General features: G+C 35.2%; 1 protein-coding gene across 5 annotated transcripts in view; it reads right to left on the reverse strand.

Moving 5' to 3' along the window:
- Nucleotides 1-48: 48 nt before the first annotated feature.
- Nucleotides 49-13,320, reverse strand: part of ccdc50b (coiled-coil domain containing 50b) — a 30,506-nt gene continuing 17,234 nt past the window's right edge. For 3 of the 5 annotated variants that reach the window (XM_065259140.2, XM_065259141.2, XM_073811848.1), the window contains 7 exons: nt 5,587-5,689; nt 5,417-5,502; nt 5,144-5,203; nt 4,857-4,976; nt 4,654-4,766; nt 4,486-4,580; nt 49-4,403 (listed from right to left, as the gene is read on the reverse strand). In XM_065259140.2, coding sequence (XP_065115212.1) covers nt 4,258-4,403; nt 4,486-4,580; nt 4,654-4,766; nt 4,857-4,976; nt 5,144-5,203; nt 5,417-5,502; nt 5,587-5,689 — 723 coding nt within the window. In that variant the 3' untranslated portion in view covers nt 49-4,257. The remainder of the gene's footprint in view (nt 4,404-4,485; nt 4,581-4,653; nt 4,767-4,856; nt 4,977-5,143; nt 5,204-5,416; nt 5,503-5,586; nt 5,690-13,320) is intronic. The other 2 variants (XM_065259139.2, XM_065259137.2) reach the window with 2 other exon arrangements.

Here is a 13,320-nt window from a genome sequence, read left to right on the forward strand (position 1 = left end):
CTGGAAGGACTGACATGTGTTTTTTATGTGTGTGAGTTTGTGTTTGCATATGTTTGCGTGTTTGTGTATGTGTTTGTTTGTGCAAGTGTGTTTGTGTGTGTTAGTGCATGTGTTTTGGTGTGTGTTGTGTATGTTTGTGCGTGTGATTGGCTGGTTTAGGAGAACCAAAAGTCAGATCCCTTAAATGTAGATATAGCACACTTCCTCAGACCAGACTGAAGGTTTATCCAAAGTTTGGTGGCTGTAGCTTGAAATCTCTAGGAGTTAAGAGTCAGATTAATATTCTTCTGAGGTTTAAGTTAAACAACAGTATGTTTGCTTTCTCAAGCCAACATAATATAACTCATGCACAATAAGACCACCAAGAACATGTACAGTTTTATTATCTGTGGCCATGTTTAGGCATTATTTATTTTAGCAAATATTTGGACCGGTAGTGCAACTGAATTAGTATGTCTTATAAGATGTTTTTGAAATGTATATTTTGTCCCTGATTTTTTTAACTTATCGAAAACAAATATGTTTGAATTATAGATGTTAAACATTGTACAGTGTTTAAAATTGTTCATTTATTTTGACAGAATTATTTGGTACAAGTCAAAACTATCTATTGTACAATACAGACAATGTATACCAAATAAAATCTTGAAGAAATATAAAGCTGCTGTGGTGACTTTTGTTAGGAAAACGTAACTCATGTTTACAGCCTACTTATGTTAATTGACATAATATACAGAAAATAAACTTTGTGTAAGTGTTCAGAAGTACAGACGAGGTGGCATCATCAAAGGGTTTCAGTACAGTACAGTAATGTGTGGGGTGTGTAAAGACCTCTGCACTGAAATACTGTAGGCTGTAAGGATGTGACATCATAAGTTTTAATGCTATGACTGAATGCCATCAGAATTCCCCTGAACAGCGTCTTTTAAAATCCACCAAATTTCCAAATTCAAAAAGACCTGGCTGTGAAAATGATTCTTGTAAATGATTTCACAGGGCCTTTCCTGACCTGCCATTAGTCTTTCCCAACATCAAGAAAGATTTGCCTACTTGAAAAAGAGGAACAAACTAATTCATAACAAATGTAGAATAAAACTCTTTGAATGTATAATATGGGATTAAGCATACAAACAGCAAAACAAAGGAACATAAAATAAAAGGTTGGCATAGTTAAACTTGATCATTAATATTTCAAAACCTATAGTAAAAAATGGTATTGTCTATAACAGTTTAACATTGATGGTTCGGTTTATAAGCACATAATCTGCCCAGCAAGCAAAACATCTAAGAGTTGTCCAGACTTCTAGGCTAAATGAAGGGTTGACGGTAAAAATTTAATAGACATCTAACCAAAGCCCCAAAATAAATGAAATGAAATAAATAAATGAATAAATAAATCCAAACATTGCAATCACTGTGGCCTTTGCTTACATGATGGTATATCACAAAAGTTGTTTTGGCAAAAGAAACTAATGTCAAGTTTATTTTGGCTAGAAGTGGATCACTCATAGCCGGACTATGTTGGGCCTGCCTGTATAGTTAACCTAGATCTAGACGTGAAATGACAGCTATTGCTTGCTGGGTGCTTATAAACATTTCCTTACCAAAGGCTTGGAAGATGACGAATAAATGAAAAATAGCACCACTACTTCATTATTCATTATGTTTTATACCACATGCCTGTTGAATGCTTTATTCTGATTGGTTGAGAAATGTTAGGGTATGCATTATTTTTGGATAAACACACACCTGACTCCGGTCCTTTTAATTATTTGAAAATAATGCTTCGCATTATGCCACATTACCACCTTGGGTGGTAATTATTTACACACCAGTCTCTATAAGCAGATGTGTGCAACCGTGTGTGTGTTTATTATACATTTGCATTTATGACAGTGGATCTCAACCTTAAGGACTTGGGTCCCCCATCGTCCACAACAATATCTGAATATCTACCCAGTAGCTTGGCACAACTAAAAAGATATTTCTTTTAAAAATAACCAAACCCTTAAATATAGCTAACTGCAATTCTTGTTTCGTCTGTCATTTCTGATTAGACAGCAGACGACTCCAGGCCAGATCAGCACCAGGGGCCTCATTTGTAAAATGCTGCATAGAAACCATCCTACATTTAATCTTAGGATCATTTATCAAAAATGCGTACGTGTTATTCATAAACTGAAAGTATGCGCAAAAAACGCACATACCCCTTTCTTCTTTTAGATGTGAAAATCGCAAATGATCTTGAACTTGTGCGCAGCTGAGCAGTTTCAGATCTCCGTCTTTAAACAATGCCTAATTAATGTCATTGACATGTAAAAAAGAGCTTGTCAATGTTTAAACCCTTTTCAAGCAGCAAGAATGGCAAATATTTCCAAAAACCTGCAGCAATCAAACAAGCAAAAGTGTGTACGTCTGCTCAGACCCTAACGTTGCGCTAAGCACTTTTCCACGTCACAGACAGTTTTTATAAATATGGACTTTGCCATGGATTTTAGTGTATGCACACTTTACGATCAAATCTGTGCGTACGCACGCACGCTTTATAAATGAGGCCCCGTATCCGCACCAAAGCTGCCAACGTCACTGCAAAAAATGTTACCTAGTATTTTACTCTTGTTTTCAGTACAAATATATACATTTCAGTACAAATTCTTAAATCAAGATGTATTTTCTAGATGAGAAAAATGACCAAAGAAAAAAATGATTTTCAAGAAAAAAAGTTCTTAGTATTTTTGTATCTTGTTTTAAGTACAAATATCTAAAAATTCTTAAATTAAGATGCTTTTTCTAGATGAGCAAAATGACCAAAGAAAAAAAAATATTTTCAAGAAAAAACATTCTTAAATCAAGATGTATTTTCTAGATGAGCAAAATGACAAAGAAAAAAAATGATTTTCAAGAAAAAAAATTCTTAGTATTTTTACTTATTCATTTAGCTGACGCTTTTATGAATTTTATATTTTTTTTTTGCCTTGTTTTCAGTAAAAATATCTAAAAATTCTTAAATCAAGATGTATTTTCTAGATGAGCAAAATGACCAAAGAAAAAAAATGATTTTCAAGAAAAAAAATTCTTAGTATTTTTGTCTTGTTTTCAGTAAAAATATCTAACAATTCTTAAATGAAGATGCTTTTTCTTGATGAGCAAAACAACCCAAGAAAATAAGTCACAAATCACAAATTTAAGTGATTTTGTGCATAAAAAAACAAAAATCTGCCAATGGGGTAAGCAAATAAATCTTGAACATTTTTCTTAAACACTTAATTTAAGAAAAATTCAGTTTCTTTTTTGTTTGTTTTATGCACAAAATCACTTAAATTAGATATGTTTGATCTAAAAACTAGACTTATTTTCTTGGGTCCTTCTGCTCATCAAGAAAAAGCATCTTAATTTAAGAATTTTTTTACTGAAAACAAGACAAAAATACCAAGAAATTTTTTTCTTGAAAATCATTTTTTGCAGTGTAGTATCAAATTTAAGTGATTTTGTGCATAAAACAAACCAAAAAAATCTGCCAATGGGGCAAGAAATTTTTTCTTGAATTTTCTTAAATTAAGTATTTAGAAAAAAAGTTTAAGATTATTTTTTGTGACCCCATTGGCATATATTTTTGCTTGTATTAAGCACAAATTTACAGAAATTTTATGTTTTTTTTTTTTAAAACTTATTTTCTTAAGTCATTTTGCTATCAAGAAAATATTTGTATTGAAAAAAGAGAAAAATACTTAGTAAAAAAGTCATTTTTGGCCGTGAAGTCGGCAGCTTTGGTGCGGATCCGGTGCTGATCTGGCCTGGAGTCTTCTGCTGTCTAATCTGAAATCACAGACAAAACGAGAATTGCAGTAAACTAAAATGACCAAAAATCAAGATATTTTGAAGTGTTTGGTTATGTTTTAAATAATTTGTACTGAAAACAAGACAAAAATACTAAGAAAGTCATTTTTTTGCAGTGTTTAGCGCGGATCTGGCCTGGTGTTATCTGCTGTCTGGAAGTTTGTTGTGACCTTTAGTAAGCCTGGTCCTGTGGTTGAGAAAAACTGTTGTGAGAAAACCGAGCTGTAGTTTTTTGTATGAAATTCTGGCTTTCTGAATAATAAAACAGCATTATTCTGCAATATGAACATTAAACGTGAAATCACCAATAACACTGTTTACTCTGTCCACACCTGATTTATACAACACACATAACACTGAAAAGACAAGCGTGTGAGTCTGGGATATATTTAGACCGACAGCAGCGAGTTATTTACACCTTCACTGCTGCTTGCAGTTTTCTCTCTTGTCTTTGGCTTTGTGTCGTCCTGTTTTATCGTTCTGACGTTTCGTCGGCGGCACAAAGTTGGGCTCGGGCAAGTAATCGTAAAAGATGCTGTGCGGGTTACGAGGAGCCAAACACAAACCTGCATGAAAAAATATAAAAAATTATGTCATGAAATTACTGACATTTTTTTATTTATTTTTTATAAAACTGCGTGTTGGTACCTGATGAAGGGCTGGTGGAAATCTGACTCTCACGCTTTCTAGCCTTAAACGTTGGGTCCAGCTCTTCAGCGATGTTGTGCGTGAGCTGTGTTCGTCTGAGGGGTGATAAACAACGTGTCAAGATATGATATGTGTTGAAGGCAGTTGGCGAGAAAGCATGTGGCTTACAGTGCAGTGCATGATGGGCTTGGTAGATGGTTTACTATAGTACAGTCGTCTTCTTCTTCCACAGGCGAGTGCAGTCCATCTGAGTTTAATCTCTCTCTCAACATCTGAAGAGCCTGAAATTGAAGCTCATTGCTTATACTGAGGACTACTTAAATCAAAAATGACTGTTGAGTCTTTATTGCATGGAGGAGGTTCATTCAGACCTTTCTGGTTGTAGTGTTGCCTTCATCACTTGGTTCACTACTAGGCCCCTCTTGGATTTCGAGGTTTTGTGATCTGTGGTCGAGTCTCCTCCGATGTCGATGCATATAGTGGGCGATCTCCTGTAAGGCATTTACAAAAACTTAGTTTTGTGACATCACACCTAGTAACTTTAGCAAGACAACAAAGAGGATGTTTTTAACGTTTGTTCTGCATTACAATACTGTACATTACAATACAGAATTCATTCATTTGTGCATGGTGTATTTATCATTATTATTATTTTAACCTCATCTTGGGCTACTTGTGCTGCTATGAAGTCCACTTCCGACCCAGAGCTTTGAGCAAACTACACAAGACACAAAAATAGGTATGCGTGTGTTAAAGTTAACAGTAATGTGAACATGACCTCACTTTTTATTTCCTCTTCAAACGAAAACAACTACACACAGACTGTTATAGCTCTGACTCAGACTTTTTTTATTAATACAACCCAACACAAACCCATTTTCATACATGAAAAAACTAGTATTGTATTATATGGATCTATTAGACCTCGAACCTCTCTGTGAGGCACCAAATCTTCTTCCTCCTGAAGTCTACGGGCCAATTCAGCATCCTGAAGCACCTGCTCCCAAACTCCCAACCCTGAGAGGGAAACCAAACGTGCATCTGTGTAACATCTAATGCATGCATGTTATTAAACTTTTTTGTAGTAATGCATCAAGCTACCTTCACACAGAGGAGAGACGCAGTTGTTGTCATGGTATCCAGCCGCAGCCCTCTGCCGTCTCACCTCAATTTCTTCTTCTTCCTGTAGTCGTTTAGCTATTTCCTGTTAAAAAAAAGAGGACAATATTTTTCACACGCAAATTCAATAATGAAACTTGCTGATGCATCGCGTCCTACAGTTCAACAAAAGCATAAGAAACCCAGCAATCATGATCATCAGAAAACTAGATGTTTCATTGTTGAAGTCGATGTTTTGGGAAAAGTGGCCTCTGTTTGTGGATAAAGAGGAAAGATTTAAAAACAACATCATCAGAATAAGTTGTTTCAGAGGAATGGCAACCGAGACTGTAGACGACTCTGGGCCGAATCCGCACCAGAGCTGCAGACTTCGGCATAGATCTGGTCCGGATTTGGCCCAGATTAATCTGCTGTCTGTTACATTTGGATGTTTTTACACCAATGAATTGAATTTGCTCACAAAAAGATCAGGGGATGTGTATATGAAGAAAGAAAAAATTGGGTAATATTTTTAACTTCATGTTGCTTTTCAAAGAACACTCCACTTTTTTTAAATATGCTCATTTTCGAGCTCCCCTAGAGTTAAACATTTGATTTTTACCGTTTTTGAATCCATTCCGCCGATCTCTGTGTTTGGCGTTAGCACTTTTAGCATAGCTTAGCATAATTCAATAAATCTGATTAGACCATTAGCATAACGCTTATAAATAACCAAAACGTTTTTTTATATTTTTCCTATTTATAACTTGACTCTTCTGTAGTTACACCGTGTACTAAGACAGACGGAAAATTAAAAGTTGCTATTTTCTAGGCTGATATGGCTAGGAACTATACTCTCATTCTTGTGTAATAATCAATGATATTACGCAGTGCCCGAAAATAGTCCCCTGCTATTGAAAGCAACCAAGGGGACTATTTTCAGGCGCTGCATAATATTGCAATACCGTTTAGAAAAATCGCAATTTTAAATTATATATTTGAGTGCAATGCTAATGGTCTAATCAGATTCAATGGATTATGCTAAGCTATGCTAAAAGTGGTAGCGCCAGACGCGGAGATCAGCTGAATGGATTCCAAAACGGTAAGAATCAAACTCTACACTGCAAAAAATGATTTTCAAGAAAATACTTTTTTCAGTATTTTTGTCTCGTTTTCAGTAAAATATCTAAAAATTCTTAAAGTAAGATGCTTTTTCTTGATGAGCAAAACGGTCCAAGAAAATAAGTCTAGTTTTTAGACCAAACATATCAAATTTAAGTGATTTTGTGCATAAAACAAGCAAAAAAAAATCTGCCAATGGGATAAGCAATTTTTTCTTTAATTTTTCTTGAATTTAGTGTTAGATTTTTTTGCCTACCCCATTGGCAGATTGATATTTTTGGTCTACAAAAGACTTTATTTTCTTGGGTCGTTTTGCTCATCAAGAAAAAGCATCTTAATTTAAGAATTTTTAAATATTTTTACTGAAAACAAGACAAAAATACTAAGAATTTTTTTCTTGAAAATAATTTTTTGCAGTGTAGGGGAGTCTCCCTTTAACACCCATGGTGATGTGGATCACCTGGGGCCAAACTGAATATATCACATAGGTGTGGAAGAGAAAGGCGTTATTAAAAATTCAAGCGTAAACCACAAAAACACACCCACACAAACATATCTATAGGGACACATCATAGCCACCTTAACAGAAGGCATTTAAAATACATTTCCTTGCTTTGACAAATAAGGACAACCTGGATATATAGACTTTACCAACTTCTATACCTTGTTGCACTTAAATGTTGTAACAAGTAATCTCAAATGTATTGACTAGAGAGGAGTTGGTGTAAATTAAACAAATAAAGTTTAATAGGCTTAAGTTCTTACAACTTTATTTTTGCAACTTCTAACTAGTAAAAAAGTGATGACTTACACATTTAAGTTGTTTAAACTTAAACATTTAAGTGCAACAAGGAATTTTGAACAAATTTGCTAGGTAAATAAACACATGTTTGTTTCACTTATTAGTAACGTCATTTCATTTTATAAATTTGATATCAATCAGCCTAATGATATTTTCTATGTCTTACATTAGAGAAACACGTACATGCATTAAATTTACCTAAAACCATAATTAAAGAGCATTTTATTGAATAAAGAGCATTTAGTGGGTTAGTTATTGAGGACATTTGTCCTTCACACATCTAAACCCGTATACACAGTCACACATACACACTTATGATCAACTTTAGTTTATGCAGAGGTGTTGATGTGGGCTGTAAAAGTTCCATCACGAGTCACTCACTTAACACCGACAAAACCCGACTGACACCCACCGGAGCGAATGCAGACCAGACCAGCGGAAAGTACGGCTCACATGCAGACACGCCTCCACTCGATCTATATGTGCGACACCCACAGAGACGCCTAAAAAACTGCTGAGATCCTCGAACCTCATGCACACTGACGTCACGGAGCATCACACCGCACATGAAAAGGCATTCATCTATTATAGGGGTCTCAGTATGAGTGGCCACTGTCAGCTTATTGTGTGGTGGTAAAAAACAACAGCTACTACATTTAATCATATATATTATAATATTATAATTAGTATCTGTGAGAAGCTTTCAGAATCTTCTTGATCCTATTCATATTTCCATAATCCACATTTGTGGCCCTATTACGGAACAGACAATGTTTATCTGTGTAATATTTTAATATTAAATGCAAAATGTTTTGAAAGACTTTAGATAAATGCCTCTAAATAAACAAATGCAAAAGCAATAATCTAACCGGCACTTTGAAAAGTTTTATTTTAGCTAATGGCACCATTCCCTCTATTTCCAATCTATTCCTCATCGATTCTTTCACATCTGGGTTCCCACACTTTAGTTAACTTCAAATTCAAAAACCTTTCAAGGACTTTCCAGGTCCAATACCCTCAAATTCAAGCACTAAATATGGGGACACATTTCAAGTGAGAGCAAGGTTACATCGTGTTACCTTTTAAGATACATTGTTACAGTTCCCTTTTGAGGGAACTCGCGCTGCGTCACTGCAGTGACACTTTGGGGACGCCTCCAGGGGTAAGTGCATCTGAATGTGTATATCAAATTCAACCAATGGTGAGGCTTAACGACAGAGACGGTGACGCGGGAGCCAGGAAGTATATCGCTATCTGAAATATTGCTAAAGATGGCTTTACAGGGACGCAGGAAGTATGGCAAGGGAGACGCAGCGTCTCGTTCCCTTCTCAGGGAATAATATGTTCCCTATACATACATAACCCGAGATGTTTTCATGTGTCAAACACAACTATGCAAATATGCATTTTGGTATGAATCAACATTCACATACAGAAGAAATAAGCATTTAAAGCGAACAGCTTAGCACGTGTGCTTAAAAAGTCTAGAATTTTTATGATATTATCCTACACTACACAGAGAATAATATGGATTTTTTTCCAAAAAAACGTCTTGCATAAAATAGATTGAAGCACTTTCAATGATCTGTATCTATGTATCTATAATTTTAAAAACATCCCAAGGCCTTGAATTATTTCCCCCAGATTCACAAACTTTGAAGGATTTCAAGGACCTGTGGGAACCCTGTCACATTTACCTAAAATATACGCATCAATTTGTTATTTTTTGTTATGTGCGAGGCATTTATTTTTAGTAACACCAAAACAAATTAAATGTGGTTTTTCAGTAGGTATGATATTGCATTACATTATTGTTCAGTGGTTTCACAAAGGCTTGACACGTGACACAATGACATTCTTGGCCCAGTTTCATGACCCATAAAAATTAAAGCGACAGAACAAAGGAAAAGAACTGGGTTAGGTCAGAAACAGCTTTAGCAAAAGGAAATGGGGCATAAATAATGACAGGAAGTGAAATCAGCATTAAAAGTCCTGAGAAAGTAAAATCTGGAAGTTAATTTTATGCGTCAGCCCAAATAAGTAGCACAACCTGAGCGGTACATACTTCATTTCTCCACTAGGGGGCAGTAATGTAAAAATCAAGTTGGTGCTCTACTGTAAAATTTAATTTAATAAATGTTCTAAAGTCTCATGTCACTCAAACACATATATTTATTTATTGTTGCTATTTTTTATATAATGCCACATTTTTTATTCAATGTATTGGGCTGCCAAGGTGACTAAAGGATGTAAGGTTTAAAAACAACATTATTATATTATTTTTCATTCATTGTATACTCTTCTGAAGTCTTCTGTTGAATGACTTCAATTTAAATCATTAAATGAGATAATTTCAATTAAGCCACAGTAGTTGTGTCTTATCACTACACTAAGATTACAGTTTAAGAAAAAAGTACTAGTTCACTTTTGGGATGTCTGGACCTTCATCAAGGCCGACAAAGCAATTTGTTTACTCATACTGTACTTCTTGTAAATTAACAGTGAATTCCCCCTAGGAAAGTTATAGAGATAAACACAACATCATAGGCTAAGTGTGTGGGTTTGTGGGGTATTCTGGTCTTTAAGAGTTTAGTAAACAACAGAAGTAGACTGAAAGATTGTACTAAATAAGAAGATTAAAGCATGCTTAGTTAAGCTACAGTAATCAACATGCCCTCTTTTGTAAGTCAGCACCATGGTGAGGTATTTCTCATTGTACGGCACCATGGTGAAAGAGTTTCCATTCTGGTGGCAAGCACGGCCCACCCAAAACTGACATGAGAGGGCTTGAGAACTCACGTGGAGAGGGAAACTCATACTGTTCACTAACCCACATAGACAAAAATGTAGACACACACAATTAAAACAATTATAATTTTACTACTGACTTTTATGTCTAAGGATGTCATATATTCTTTATAGTATGACATTAAGTTTTTCAGACTCAGTCTTGCCTGAAGATGTCGGCTTGAAGCTTTCTGATTTTGTAGGCTAAATGTGGCCATTATTAAAAGCAGATTTTAAAGCTGGATGTACGTTTTGTTCAGCATGTACACAACAATACTTCATCCAGACAGTTTACCAACCTGTAATACAGCAAGTCTATCAGCAATAGACAGGTCAACACCAGGTGTCCAACATCTACAGCCCTCATAAGAGGATAAAACACCATGGCAAACAAAAAAGCAGGTGCTGATAGATGTCCACTTTTATTAAAACACAGAGACTATAAACTGAAGGCAGAGGTGCAGAACATCCAAAAAGCTTCATGGAAGAAAAATATTTTATTAAAAAAAAAAAGTATAATATAAACAATCAATCTCGTTCACTAAGCATGCATATGCATGAATATGTGCATGAAATCTGTGTAAAAATATTTTTACAAACAAATCACGATTAACCAAAAAACGTTCATACAAAAATGTGTTTTAAATAAAGATGCACCCATATAAAAAATTCACTGATACCGATTATTCAGACTGATATTTGCGGATGCTAGTTTGCATTAACTAAATTATGAATATTACATTTTCAGAATGTTTTTTATTCATATAATAGCCATTAATATTGAACATTAAACTAGTGATGTTTCTTTACAGTTTCTATACAAACATTTCTATACAAACGGTGAAATGGTGCTACATCCAAAAGCCAGGGGGCGCTCTCGTGCAGAAACTCAATGTGCGCCGCGGACGAGTAACTTCGCAGCTATGACGCAGCTCCAGAAAATGGATTAAGGATATATTTATATTGCTGTTTTTCAAACCTTTTCAGTTATTGTCATGATGATAAAGAATATCAGCTGATAGTGTAAAAATTTACTTTTATAGACCGATACCAATTATTGGCCGATACATGTCTTATTTTAAATGTTTGAAAAAAAATCAAGAACAAGTAACACCGTATTATAACTACATCCACCCCGACACCCAATAAAATTAGGGATGCACCGATACCACTTTTTTGGAATACGAGTACGAGTACTTGCATTTCAGTACTTGCCGATACCGAGTACTTAATAAAAAACATGATTTAAATTTACAGGTAACAGCTTTAGTCATATAATTTAACAAAAAAACAAGGGACTAGTTTTCCAGTTTGTTATAAACTCTGCCTCTTTGGACAACACAAGAGGCATTAACCCCTTACATGCCGCTCAAACATAGACATTTCTCAGACCGTGGTATCGATCCCTGGTATCGGGGGACTTTTAACGAGTACGAGTACTTTAGAAAATCTGGTATCGAGGTTGATACCTGATACCAGTATCGGTATCGGTGCATCACTAAATAAAATCTTGTCAATGTTACGCCCATAGACTGTAAAAAAAGATGGATGACGCCCATTCGCTCTCTTCCATTGGTGAAAAGTGAAGCCGTCAGTGTCCCGATACGGGGCCGACATCTTGGGTCTTGAGTCTGCGCAGTAGCGATTTCGGGACCAGTCATGTGCAGTAGTGAGCAGGAAGTAAAGCCGCGAAATCAAGGCCCCGCCCTCGCTCTCGCAGAATGCGCATATCACAGCTGTCAATCATGACGTGACACCACTGTTTTTATAGCATTAAATAACTAACTAAACACAAACCTATTTTAAAAACAAACATTTGAATTTACACTAGCGTGATAAAAACTACAGTAAATGACAAACCAGCTTCCGAAAAAAGATAATTGAAGTGTAATTAAATTGTTTAGTTGGTCTCAAGTCCCATTGAATAACATGGGGAGGCGAGGTTTATTACCTATACTGGGATCGAGAAGTTTTGGCTTCATTTTTCAGGGCTTGTGCGGCACGCTTGCTTATGCCCCAAGTACTGGTAGACCAGTAGTAGCATACAGCAAAAAAATATTTTTAAATATATTTCAAAATATACAAAAAAGGCCAACAATACATTTGCTGAAATATATTTTGGAATATATTTGCAAAAATATATTTTTTGGCAATTTTTTGTATATTTTGAAATATATTTTAAAAAGAAAGAAAAAGAAAAACTTCCAATGAACCTGTAAACATAACGTCTTAAAAAGGTTAAAATTAAATATATTTTCAACTTCAAAAACATACCTTATATAATTAACCTGTATTTAGCCGATATTAAAATATATTTAGGTAAAGAATACATTTTTGCCATATGGGATATAAAATTAGAAATGTATTTGTTTGCCCTTCAAATTGATTTTGAAATATATGTTAATATATGAAGGTTAAAACTAAATATATTTCCAAATTCCAAAATATATTCAGTTGAGCAAAACTATCTACAAAATGTATTTAGCATATATTTAAAATATATTTTTAGCCAGAGAAATTTATATTTTGCTTTATGGAGGGTGGACACACCCTCTTCTTGGTTTTTAGAAAAGACTTTGCAAGACCACAAAATAACGTTTTAGTCACATAACATTGGTTATTAGCCATCATTTAGCTATACTTTTTTGGCGACATTTAGGAAATAACACTTTGTGCACATCTTTAATGGAAATTTTTTTACTGTGCCTGGCATCACAATGCTTTTTGGGCCGCTGGTATTCCTCTTTAAATCTATTTATGAGTACAAACTCCACAGACCATTACATCCAAAAGCCATTTTCCAAACAGCAGAATAAAGACTCCACACAGAGCGCCTCTTCCACAAATACAGAACCACAGTGTTCCCCCGATTCCAGCTACCGAATCATCCAAGGAGGGCGAACGGTCCACCTCCGCCCTGACAAACCACTCGTCCCCCCGGAAACTCTGCAGACGTCACCATGGGAACGCTCTGGAAAACCTCTCTCGACAAAAGAGATGACAAAGCAGCTACTTAGGCACCCGAA

This window comes from Paramisgurnus dabryanus, chromosome 14 (assembly GCF_030506205.2).
Source record: "Paramisgurnus dabryanus chromosome 14, PD_genome_1.1, whole genome shotgun sequence".
Classification (NCBI taxonomy): Eukaryota; Metazoa; Chordata; class Actinopteri; order Cypriniformes; family Cobitidae; genus Paramisgurnus; species Paramisgurnus dabryanus.